The sequence below is a fragment of the Xenopus tropicalis genome, chromosome 1 (genome assembly GCF_000004195.4).
Source record: "Xenopus tropicalis strain Nigerian chromosome 1, UCB_Xtro_10.0, whole genome shotgun sequence".
Lineage (NCBI taxonomy): Eukaryota > Metazoa > Chordata > Amphibia > Anura > Pipidae > Xenopus > Xenopus tropicalis.
The window spans coordinates 161,274,005-161,287,688 of NC_030677.2; the positions used below are offsets into that span (position 1 = coordinate 161,274,005).

The 13,684-nt window shown below is 38.8% G+C and overlaps 1 protein-coding gene across 14 annotated transcripts in view; it reads left to right on the forward strand.

Moving 5' to 3' along the window:
* The window catches only part of pitpnm2 (phosphatidylinositol transfer protein membrane associated 2), a 155,210-nt gene that overhangs the window by 71,696 nt on the left and 69,830 nt on the right, over nucleotides 1–13,684 (forward strand). For all 14 annotated transcript variants that reach the window (XM_031896469.1, XM_031896451.1, XM_031896458.1 and 11 more), the window contains 1 exon segment: nucleotides 111–295. In XM_031896469.1, coding sequence (XP_031752329.1) covers nucleotides 218–295 — 78 coding nt within the window. In that variant the 5' untranslated portion in view covers nucleotides 111–217.

Consider the following 13,684-nt stretch of genomic DNA (forward strand, 5'->3'; position numbering starts at 1 on the left):
ATATTAATTCTTACTCAAAAGATCATGAGGCATTGAAGAAGACACAAGGAGATACGTTTCATCCACACAGCAGACAGAAAAATAACTGTCATGTTTTTGTCTTGTTTCAGGTTTCCCCCCAAATGACTTTCCAGGCACTCATTTAAAAACCCTTAAGCAGTTCTCTCTGTGCAACTGATTCTATCAGTTTTGGAGAAGCCGAGACGTGGTCTTCAAGATGCTAATTAAAGAATATCGCATCCCGCTTCCCATGACTGTGGAGGAATACCGGATCGCACAGCTCTACATGATCCAGGTCTGAAACTCTTGTTTTGTATTTTTGTGGAACACCTGTCTTACAGTGCAGCTTCTGGTCGCTTCTTAGTTTACCTCCCAAATTAGATTACAGGGCCCTGGAACAATAGTTTTTGTTAGCTTCTTAAAATTAATGTGTATTTTGTTGTTTAATATCATTTTTTTCATTTCATAATTTAAAAAAAAAATTTGTTTCATTTTCATACCAAGTGAAAAAAGTTCAGGAGCATTCCCAGCTAACTATTTCTGCAGAGGTTTAAAACAAAAATTGGATTTTCATGTGTAATTTTCTGCTATGGCACAATCCACTAACCACTAACACAGCATTTAATTTTTGGTTTGTCCCCCCCATCCTGTACCTTTCAGAAAAGTCCAGCTTTGTACTACTGCCTCTGATCCCAGTTAACAACCAATTATGTATCTTGGCACCTTTATCTATCCAGTGGCTGAGTTGTAAATCATAGTAGCCAGAGATTCTTTGATTTCATCTTGCATTTTTGCATTCTGTAGAGAAAAAGGGAATAAAACTTCTAAACTTTGGTGCTCTTGTTATGAAAGCTTGTGGAATACATAAAAAAGGGAGAGGTGAGATTATTGCACTTCTAAGTCTTGACAGTCTGAAGTGAGCTGTAGTGGTGTGTTTGGAGAGTCAACACTGTGTTCTGGAGCCTATTATGCTGTACTTTCAAACCTCTTGATGTTGTTGCCCTTTGAGCTTTTAATTCTTTCTGATACCATATGAAAAGGTAGAAGGCCACAGGCAAGCTCTTGCTGTCTACTGTTCAGTCAGACAAAAGATGCTAGATCACAGAATATACTGCCCTGCTTGTACACAGGTGAGGGTTCTATTATCTGAAAAACCTTTATGCAGTGTAAACAATCTTCATTTTTACCAGATACACTGTTTCTCTGTAATATAAACATAATGGACATCTTTTAATAATGCCCCTGCCCCAAATACAGGAGCACCGAGTGGCTCAAAATTGTACACCTTAGTGCTCATTCGCATTTGACTTGCTAGAGGGACATTGCTGCTCTCTGCTCCACACACTGGAATAAAAATCCATCAGCAGACACAAGGCCGTACTTTCCATCTATCCTTAACCCTGCACTAGCCACCTTTCTCTAACTTGTGCATTTAAATGATGTGAAAGTTAATAAGGTACTTCTCTGTCTTCCCCTTCCTTACCCGTATGAACACATCACTTGTGGCTCTTCTTGAAAGTGTAGGGCAAAGCGTAAAGGTAAAGCACTTTCCACTCTGCCCAGCACTTTGTTAACAAAGTCTAATGTTGTTAACTAAACTGGTATATATGCATAATAGCAAAATTATTGTATTGGGTTTAGTTACTATTTTGATGTGTTTGAGATGATGTAAGACTGATCTTAGAAAAGCACCTTATCTGGAAAAATTCCAGATACTGGATGCTTTGAAATTTCAGATAATGGATGCTTTGATAATCTCAGCATGCAAATTAAGCAATACTAAGCAAAATATTTAGTAACGGGCAGCAATTTTTTTGGAAGGTGTATAAAAAGTTTACATAGAGAGCACACCCTCTGTATATATAAATACACATATCATATTCAGGCACACAGACTGCACCATTTTTAGCACAATTCTGACTCCCTAGGTTGATTCTTTTAAGCGCTGCCTTTAACTCTTTAATGCCATATCATTCTGGAGGGTATATTTATTGGGTGGCTACCCAAGGGATTGGGGTGTCCTTGTCCTTTAAAAGGAACCTTTTATGGATCTTTACTAAATGCCCCCTAACTTATGAATATTTTATCAGCACCAACGCCTTTAAGGCAAAGCAGAAAAGTTTAATGGGTAGCAACAGTAACCGAATGCATAATCATAATATGGCAGCCCCAATAAAAAAAAGGTCTTTTGCAGTTTTTTGATAAGAGAAGTACTACTGAGCTAAGCCCACGTATGTTGCTTACTGAGATACTGTACATCCTCTTAGGGAACTAATTAGATTAACATCATCTTGTGCATGAAGGATGCACATTACAGTGGAAAGGGCAGGAACAGCCTCAGCTGTAGGTCTCCATAGTTACGGTGATGTCATTTTGTGCGGTGTAGGCAGTGGTGTGCAGGACACGTGGTTGTATGCATTGTCCTAAGCTAAACCCAATGGAGAGCTGGAGAAGTCACATTACCATGGAAACAGATGCTGGAAGCTGCTGCTGCTGCTGTGCTAAAAACAGGATTGCCAGCCTATGCTGTAGGGAGATTTTAATAGTGGTTGTATTGGGATTGCTTCAGAATTGTTTGCTTAGACCAAGGAAAAAGAGTTGGGATGTGTTCCAGAAATAGATGAGCTTACTGCTGCTTGGGTTATTAGATCAGGAGCAAACTTTGTGCCTGTTACTCCATTGCCTGCTGTAAATTGCAGCATGGCACCGCCTGCTCTATTAATTGCAGGTCAGCAAAAATTAGAGTACAGACTTGACCCAGCATTATGAACCTTTATTCTTAAACATTGCTGGTGTGCTATCAAAGAATAATAAAAATGTGTGTCTAAGCAGCCCATGTTACATTCTGCATGAAGTGAAGCAGCAGTGGCTCTAGACAAGGTATTCTTTACCATTTTTACTTGTAAGCTACACTCAGATATAGAAAGTGTTGTTGAGCCACATATGCATGAGGAAAGTTTTTTGGGGATGCCAAATAAGGACTGTGATTTACTATTTGGTAGCCTCATATGGACTGCTAGTCTGCAGGAGGCTCTGCTTGGAGTAAAACTGTGTCTCTGTGCTTCCAAAACTTGTCTCTAAGCCAGAGATTTAAAAATGGCACTTATTTTGAGGCCACTGGGAGCAACATCAACGAGGGATCACTTATTGCTTGGAGTCATAGATTGCAGCTTCTGTGGGGGTGCAGAGTTGCCAGCACCCACAGTCTAGAGTCTCGACTTTGCAGCCCTACAGAAGCTATAAACTACAAGCAATACCTAGAGAAGCATGATCTGAACTGTAATGTAGAACCATAGAGCCTTGAGGCTGACCCCTGATTTACACTGGATCTTTAGCGGAGTGTGTGCTAAAGCTCCACATTTTAAGAAATCATCTATACATAAGCATTTAATAAGGCCTTGATTCATGTTTGAATTACAGTAGTAGCCCAACAGACCATTGATAAGTTATGCTTTATTAATTTGAGCGCATAACTGTTGAGCACCTGTTTGCAGTCAGTGCAAAATGGAACAGGCCCTTTAATTAAAAAAGTCTCTTCCTGACCTTCTTAAATGATCCCTGAGAAGCAGATTTCATTCTTCCTTTGCTGGCTACAAGGGTCAATACCATTAACAGGTTTAGTAGCTCAATAAATGGAAGGTGCAATATCTGCATGTTTCGACTGCCAAATCCTTTCACTTGACCTATTTCATATTCTTTTCTGACACATTGCTGCTTGTAAGTATTGTAACTGCTGGAATGTGGTACCTTCTACTGAGCTATATTTGTACTCACCAGAGGGGGCAGAAAGTAGAGTGACTGCTTGGAATTTGACGTCAGTTGCAGTGAGCACAAAGGAGTTATTAACAGAACCCAAGCTGAATCTGGCAGCAGAGGGAGTGGGCTGCTGCAAGCATGGCTTTTATACCCCTATTATTATTTTTATTCTTCATATTGACAGTCACACAAGTAGGAGTAAAGGGGGAGTATGTATTTATCTGGATTTGCTTTCAGCTTTTCCTTTTTATTTTGTTAAAGCATTAAAAATAATATGGGTTTTAGTGTATGAGAGTATGTGCACTGGCTGGCCTATGTAGCGAGATCTATCTATGGCTGTTGTGGAACTGCAGCTTCCATCTTCTTTAAACAGATGCAGCTATGGCTACATTATATAGGTGCCCAGGCTTGGATTAAAGGTTCTCAAGATGACTTAGCCTCCATATCCCTGCCTTCCTCTGCTTAAACATTCTCGAGCTGTCTTTATTTTCAAGGCTTCTCTTCCAAAAGATAACAAGAAAATTGTAGCCTCACAGAGCAATTGTTTAGGCTTCTGGGGTCAGTGACCCCCATTTGAATGTTGGAAAGGGTTAGAAGAAGGCACATAACTCAAAAACTATGAAAATAAACAATGAAGACCAATTGAGAAGTTATTTATAATTGGCCATTCTATAACATACTAGACGTTAACGTAAAGGTGAACCACCCCTTTAATAGAAGAATACTTTGTTTAATGCTATTACCTGTTTGTGTAAGTTACCAACCCACTTAAACTGCAAGCCTTCTAGAGCAGAGCTCTCCTTCCTCTTGTTTCTCTCAGGCCATGACACACAAGTAGGTTAGTCACTATGTGATTAATCAACTCCACAAACATAAGTGTCACTTTAGCTTTCCAAAGTCACCCCAAGTTGCCTCACAAGGAAACTTTGGGCGACTTCCGAAAGCTGTAGGAAAGTAAATTGCCGGTAGGAAAACATAAGTGGCGCTACGAGAGAGAGATAAGTCTCCACAACTAAAGAAGATTTCTTGATGGAGCAACTAATCTCCTCATTTGTCACAGCCCTTAGAGCTTGCTCTGCAATTCGTCCTTAACATGTAGCATTTAATCTTGTAACCACCTTCTATACTCGTATGGGTCCATGTTCCCATATGTCTGCAAATGAACAGTGACAAAAATAATAAAAAACAGAGGCTTGAAGTGGACTGAATGAAGCGTCTCCAGAAATCGCAGGCCCATTTTTTTTAACCAGCAAAAATATCTTTGTAACATTGTAATTTTATGAAAATATTTATATTATTATATTTAACTTTCTTTTTCATGATCTTAGTCTATAATATTTCATCTGGTAAGGATACGTGAATGTATTTTCCTTGAAATGTTTATGAGTATGATCAACTTGCATGACCTTCATGGGCAATAATAGCACAACACAAAGCATAATCAGTCCCTGGAGGCTTCCTGTATAAACCTTTTAGGGATTAACCCTTAGTAACCCAAATCTTTTTTTTTTTGTGACAAAACCTCAAGCCTAAAAGGCAAAAGAATTTAAAGTGTGGCTTACTTGTGACCCTTTTAATGCAAATCTTGACACCCACAAGCTGATACAGTATCACACATAATGGCTTATACATGATTGCTGCCAGTGTGCTATTGACGCAGGCTGCTCTGAGAAACCCTGGAGCTACTTCCACCTTCCAGCAAATAAAATTTCTTTGCTTAATTTTTACAATGTTTTTTTTACTGCTGGAATTTACTGTTTCTTCCATTAACTTGAATATGTTACACCACTACTTAAAATAACCATGAAATATAGCGTGGGTGACGTAAAATCGAATGCACTGTTTATGAATTCAACATTTGTTTTATAATCATTTACACTATTATAGCGTAACAATTGTAAACAGCATGATAAATAGAGTCATAGATTCATTATGTTATTAATCATATTCACTGGAGGTAAGACTAAAATTAAAGTGAAAATATATCCCTTTTCAGTGGGTCCAAGGACTTCATGTCCCAGAATCCATTATTTAACAATAAAACAAGGTAGAGGATGCATAAAACTGGGGGGGGGGGGGGGGTGTCAGGCATTGCACATAACTTTAATTTTAGTGTTCTATTTGAAATAAAGTATTGTTGTATTAAACAGGAATCAAAGAAACTTTCCCTACATAATAAGGGCACTCATAGGAGTTTTGAGGTAGATATTAAAGCAGATTTAGCTGCTGGCTGTTCTTGAATGCCAAAAGGAAAACAAAGTTGATTGCATTAACTATTAATATGCTATATGTTATATCACTATACTATATATATATATATATATATATATTTGGCATAGCCTATCTGGATTGGGCGGATCTCTAGTGTGTGAATAACAGCTTGTGTTGCTTTTATCAAGATACTTTACACTTATCCAAATGCTTGTTTTGAGAATAACAGTGAAATACATATATCATTTGTATTAAATGTTTTTTCTTTTTTCTTATTGCCTGAGTGATATATTAGGGTAATGTGTTTTGTTGCATAAACTCTTAAGGCTGCAGAATTCTGCTCATCAGATAACAAATCTACATTACAAGTAATACTGCTTTTGTACTTGTACCAAAAATCTGTCTAGCAATGTATCCTGCTGGGGAAGGGTTCCAGGCTTCAAAGGTTTCTGGCCCACATCATGACTTGTTAAAGAGGATTTTATTTAAATGACTACTGATTGATCTTTGTTGGTATACGTTTCAAATGGGTCATAACACAGGCAGAATATATGAGGTTTATAATGCAGTGTTGCGCACAATGCCCTAATAACGTTAAAAGTACTAGAAAGTTTTTACATTTTAGTTTGTCCATTTTTTAGCCTTAATTTTAGGGATGCACCGAATCCACTATTTTGAGATTCCATTGTGAAAGATTCGCCCAAATACCACATATGTAAATGAAGATGCAAAAGTACTGCAAAAAGAACTGCGCATATAGAGGGTGCCAAAAAGTTGTCAACTTCCATGTTTATGTGACGAAAAGTCATATGATTTTAAGGATTCGGATTAAGTTCGGCCAGGACCATGGATTTGCCTGAATCCAAATCCTGCTGAAAAATCGTGGCCAAATCCTGGACCGAATCCTGGATTTGGTGCATCCCTACCTAATTCATCATATTTCATTCTCATACAACCAGTGAATTGCTTCACCTGATCAGAATCAAACCAAGCAAAACTACATTGAATAATTGGTTGTAAACCATTTATTTGGGTCCCAAAAGCTTATTCTACTGCTTATGGTGGGTCCTTAAAAAAAGCGTCTAGAAACAGATCCACTGATCTCGTTCTTACAGGTGCAGTTTTTTCTTTTTGCTCTATACAAACAATAATTAACCCAAAGTACCTGACATTGTTATGGTGGTTTAAAGAGGACCTCTGTTTTGTTTCTATGGTTGTCTTATACAATTTTAGTTTTCTTTGGAACATTAGATGTGCAGCTTTATCTCTAGCTATACTAAAGGTGCCCATACACCTTAAGATCTGCTCGCATGGCAATGTCGCCAAGCAAGTGGATCTTCTCCCAATATCTCCCACCTACGGGTGGGCGATATTGGGAGAATCCAGGCTAATTCGAACGTTTGGCCCCAGGGGGTACAGCGGGTATAGGCAAAGTCGGTCTGGGGACCGCATCAACGAGCCGATGCGGTCCCCGTTCCGACTAGATTTTTTAACCTGTCAGGCAGGCCCATCGGTAGTGCCCAGACACAGGCCGATTAGCTGCCGAATCGGTCTAAGGGACCCATATTGGCAGCTAGAATCGACCCATGTATGGGGACCTTTACACACATGCATTTTTCACTGTACAATAAGCATATATCACCAAACATCAACTGCCTACTGGAAAATAATGAAAGGACATGTCAACCCTCCAACCAAAAATTTTAGCAGTGAAAAGCCTCACAGCATTCTTTAAATACCTGCCACTCCGGAGTCTCAAAAGCAAACAGTGAAGCTGCAGCGATCCCTTGATGTTTCTCTCACTGCAGAGCTCAGTAACTCCCTCTCCCCCCTCCCTTCAGAATCTCCTTGTCTGCCTGGCGTGGTGCACATGCGCACTTCCAATCCATTTTAATGAGCCTGCATGTTCTGCAGGGCAACCGATCTGTTGGTTTTTAATAAAGCTTGTTCAAAAAAAAAATCCAGGCAGGTCAGGCAGGAGGGGCTATGCGCGCATGCGTGTTTGGAATATATACCGAGCTCTCGATGACGTCACCCGGCAAAATGGCCGCCAGGTGACAGGCGAAAAAAAGAATGCGGCAGTACAGGCTGTAGGAAGAGGTTGAGGTAGCAAAAGTTATGTGTTTGAGGTGGGGGTAAGGTGCCCTTGGCATTAGACCTAACATTAAAGTTATCGTTGACATCTTCTTTAAAGTGATACTGACACGAAAAAACTAATTTTCAAAATATGAATATACATAAAAAGTTACCTATAGGTCGTGTTCACGGTTTTTCGCTGACAGGTTTGGTTTTGTAAGTAATTGTTACTTGAAGTTCCTAAACCTGACTGTTTTGCCAACCTGACTGTCCCTTCCCAACCTGTCAGTTATAGCTTCTAATGCTAACAGACAGATATGGCCGCCCCCTCATAGAGGAACACAGGGGATCAGACAGGTAATGTAAACGCATCAGGCAAATATTTTTATGGCAAAAAAGTTCTTGCAAAGACAATGTTATGATGTAAAAAAAGAGATTTGCTTTCTGGTGTCAGTATATCTTTAAGGGGAAAACCTTTTCATAAATAGCAGGGCTGTGGAGTCGGTAGATAAATTCTCCGACTCCTCAGTTTCTGATACTTCCGACTCCACGACATCCTCTGTTTTTTTTTTTTTTATAGTATCATTTTTTATTGTTTTGTAACATAGGAGAAGGGGGGAGGGATAAGGAAGGGGAAGGGAGGAGGGAGCAACGACATCCTCTGTTTTTAATATGCTAATGTATTTTATACATTCATACAGTCAATGAAAAGCATTCTTCATGGGCACTCAACGTGTTTGTTTATGCACTGCGTGCATTGGGCTTTATTCTTATAGCAGAGAAGTAATTAATTATGACTGTTTGTGAACTGGGACATTTAAAACTTGCTTTATTTTTTTTTTCCCATTTAAATTTAGTAGGAGTCCGAGTCAGTTCATTTTTTGCCGACTCCGACTCCAGGTACCCAAAATTGACTCCGACTCCACAGCCCTGATAAATAGCACCCTTTTTACCCTTCTATCGCTTATTGAATAAGTCCCACAGAATTCAAAACAATTAAATTTGGTAAGGAAAAAGGTTGAGGGAAAATGGAAGAAAGAGATTAATAATACAAGGGTGAGTGATAATGAGAGGACTTATCAATAGTGAGGTGGGAAGTGGGAGGATAAGAAAAGGCTAAATATACTGTAGGGCCAGGAAATGAAAGATTTTTAAATAGGATATGGGGGAGGGAGGAAAGGAAAAGGTTAACTACAGAGTAAGGGAAACAGAATCATTATTTTTTAAAGGATATTTCCATCATAAAAGTTCAGTCTCTATAATTACTTTTATTTTTTGTGAGGTTAAACACAATCTGAGTATGAACAGTAAGAATTATTATTTCTTACCAACACCAGTCTCATTTTCTTCATACATTAATGAAATTGAGGGAGTGGATAAACCTGCAACTAAACTGGTAAAGAGGTGGAAGAATTAAAATTTGAGCAAAGACTGTCATGGCTGAGGTTGTTTTCTCTGGGGAAAGGCGTATGTGAGGGGACATGGTTATTGTTTAAAAGTACATCACAGGATAGATAACAGGGGATCTTTTTCATTCAGGAAGGATCAAGGAGGAGGTCAACCCTTAAGATTTGAGGAACTGAAATTTCACTTTAAACAGAACAGCTGTTTCTCCATGGCATAGGCAGTGAGGTAGTGGAATACTCACCCAGGTATTGTCTTTAAAAGTGACTTGGATGATTTTTTAGACAAGCATAATATACAAGTCTGTTGAGATCTATAGGGAGTCTTCTGTTTCTGATCATAAGCCTTGAGATGAGTGAACTGTGGGAGATGTGGTCGTTATCTTAACAGCATGCAAAAAATCTCTGCTTTAACAGTGTGCGTCAAAATGTATTTCCACTGGGCTTTGAACAGCATATAAAGCAGATGTGGTAAAAAGAATACACCAGAAATAGATACTTTCTCGTTAGAGAGGGCTCAGTCCAGTATGTCCACCCATTACCAAGAACAACTCTTTTGTCATTTCAATAACTCTGTGCGCACACACAAAAAAATGGAAAATGTTAGGAACAACGTGAGCTATATAAATATAATCAAGTTAAAATTTATTTTATATTTTACTAGTCCTTGAGGTATAAGCCAATGTGGTTATTGTGGTTCAGTGATTTTCTCTCTAGAGATTAAGCATTATGAGTTGCAGACAGAACTGTGTCATACGCCTGGCACTGCTCCCAAAAAGTCCTCACACTTTCACATTACAGTTGCAGATTAGAGTTTCTTGTACCCTGCTGCAGGGAACTTTAATTTGCAACTGTAAAACTGGCTATATACCTGAAGATTGGGGAAAGATCCACTTGAGATGGACGATATCAGGCGCTCACGCCCACCGGGCATCAACCTGCCAACCCTCCCCCCAACAGGATTTAAACCTGCTTGATAGATATCTGCCTGATTCTCAGACAGATATCTATAGCATAGGGCCTTCACAGCACTTTGTGTCATATTCTGGGACACTAAGGGGCCGATTTACTAATCCACGAACCGATCGAAAGCGTCCGAATGTGTTTTTTTTCGTAATGATCGATATTTTGTGATTTTTTTCGTCGCCGTCGCAACTTTTTCGTAAATTGTCGCGACTTTTTCGTAGCTGTTACCACTTGCGCGAATTGTCCCACCATTTACTAGCGCTCAATACGAAAAAGTCGGACAATTCGCGCAAGTCGTAACGGCTATGAAAAAGTCGTGACAATTCACTATAAAGTTTCGACGGCGACGAAAAAAATTGCAAAGAATACGAAAAAGTCACAAAATGTTCGTTTCCAATCCGATTTTTTCCCCTTCGGGATTCGGATTAGTGGATTAGTAAATCAGCCCCTAAGAGTTGTACTGCTTACATATCCTGGGGAGGCAAGGTGGAAGTTTAATAAAAAGTTGTTCCTTTCTTCGCAAATTGCCCCTAAATGAGGCGAACACTGGGCTAACATTTAAACAAACATAAACTACAGATATTTACAATTTACAAGATGTATATCTTTTGCTTCTTGAATACTAGTTCACAGAAAAAATTGTCTGAGCACCGCTCCAGCATTGACTTACATTAATTTCTTATAGCTTGGAGTAAATCTCAATTGGTATACTTTACTTCACATGCGCAAACAGGAATTGGTGCAGGGGATTCCTCGGACGCCGGCAGAAAGGCAAGTAAAAAGGCACAGGCTGTGCGGTTCTCTCCTAACAGGAGCACCAGCCTGGGAAAAAACTTAGCAATCTATTTCACTCACGGGTATCTAACATATTGGCACCCCCAGTGAAATAGACTTTACATTTCCTTTAAAGGTACTTTTGTCAAACTGTGCTCCTGCCTCCTTTTCAGAGTCAAATCAAATGCTGCTGCGCCTGTTGACACAAAGGAACCTTGTAAATACCACCACCTCCGGCCCAGCCGGTACCTTCAGGGTTCCCTCTGCACCCTGTGTCAATAGATGCAGCACAGTTGTGTCTAATGAATTGAGGGCACGCATCACTCTCATGCAAAATACCTAAAATGGAAATCTTTGCAATTGAAGTTCTAGTGCAGTAACATGAATTTTTCCGCGCCAGCTGCAGATTGTGTCAGGCAGAACCCCCCTGGCAAGCATAATGATGATCGAATTCGGAAACAAAACTGGTGATTGTTCTTGAAATTGCACTTTGGTCACTGACCCCTAGACGATTTTTTTTTATGCCTGTAACATATTCTAGATAAGAATATGGGAAACAAAGATAAAAATATAGCAATTTAATTTTGTCATTTTAACACAGCCCCAGTTTATTGGGTATATTGGGTGACTTTAAAATTAACTTTTAGTATAATGTATATAGTGGTATTCTAAAAGAATTAGCAATTGGTCTTAACCTTTAAAAAAAAGTTATATGAAAATATTTGTTGTCTAAATATATTGATTCAAAGTTTTAAAAAAGTCAACATCCCCTTTAATACAGATGCCCAGCATGAGGGGTACTTATAGTGAAATAAGTCTCACTAGCTAAAGTTGAAAGAAATTGTCTTTAGTCAGAAACCCCTGGGGAATGTATTCCCAGCTTGTAACTCTCACAGTTACAGTGTAGCTTTTACTATAAAAGGCCATATTTATTTCAGTTGTTACTTACCCGATTATTTTCCAGCTGCTTATAACAAGCATTTATATGCAGGCCAGTACCGGATCAGCGTTTCCTAGCCCACTGAACCTTTTGTAAATGCAGAAGAACTATATTTCATGCATCTCCCACACACTCAAAGACAACATTGTGTCTTTTTATAGACACTGTCAGCTTAGAAGTATATGTTTTCCCCCTTGTTATGATAACTTGTCAGATTTCTGCACGCTGCAAATGAATCCAGAATCTGCAGCAATACAAGTTTTGACAGGTTATAAGAGCTACTTATTATCAGAGAAGTGCATAGTGTATCGTCATGCCTGGATTTAACCAAAACATACCACGGGGAAAAAAACCTTACCAAAACATTACGTACTAACCAATAACAGGCTAAAACCCCTTGCCTAAAGCCATCTACTAACTTGAGGGTTATGTGCTAGTAAGATTGTCAACTGCAGGGGCTCTCTCTCTGGAGATGACACAATAAGTACAGTACAATATTTCTGTATGTGTAGATAGCTAGATAGATAGATCTTTTTCAATTAATAATTTTATATTTGATACTTAACCTGTACCCAGGCAAGCGTTTTTGCTGTACTGAGATCTATAACATGAGAAAAGGTTGTGAATGGGCTTTCCCTTTAATGTCTAAATATTTTACGATTGTGTGTTGCTTGGGGATGATTTACAGTACCTATAACCATGTATCACCACAATTCAGGAATCTGCAACCTGTGACTCTACAGTTTTTGTTTCAATATATTTCCCAGCATCTCCAGGTGACCACTGCTACAACTGACTACAGGTCTGTGTCAAATGTATATTAATAAAGGAAACTTCTGAAATGCTTGGTGCCTTTTCTGTCCTGAGGTTCTGCCTAAGATTATTTGCTCAGTTAACCAGTGATTGAACTAGAGCCTAACTTGTGTTTTATATTCTCCCACGACGAGGAGCTCTATAAGTGTGTTTATGGAGTAAATGTACAGAGGACTGAAGGTTTGCACGTTCTCCACCACAAAGGCAATGATCAAGACAACAAAGCTGAGCTGATAGAAGCTGGAATAAATTGTAACTCTGTAAGAATTGTGTTACTCAACAATTGTGGAAAATTTAAAAAACATTTCCAGAATAGCTATCTATGGCTGATATATCTATGTCTGGTATAGTGTATCTATGGCTGGTATAGTGTTCACCAATCACCAGCTCTATCAAGCAGAGTTCTAGTTTTCCCATTTCTTTAAGATATAGTAATTAAAACTGAATATTTGAGTTGACACCAGCTTTTCAATACACACAAACATGTTTCTTTGACATGAAAGTCTTCTTGATATATGTATAATTTTTTGGCCTTGTGGTTGCTTATTTCTTCTGATTCCTGGACATGTATGAAGAATAAGAAAAATAAAGATGCTTCTGGGCTTTTGGGCATTACACAAAAGTCTGTCAGACTGAATGAAATAAATTATACCATTATTGCGCCTTCCATTTGCAAAATGACATTCTGTGTGCAGAGTGATCTCTTTGCTTAAAATATCAATAATTATTTGTGTTAATTATTAAG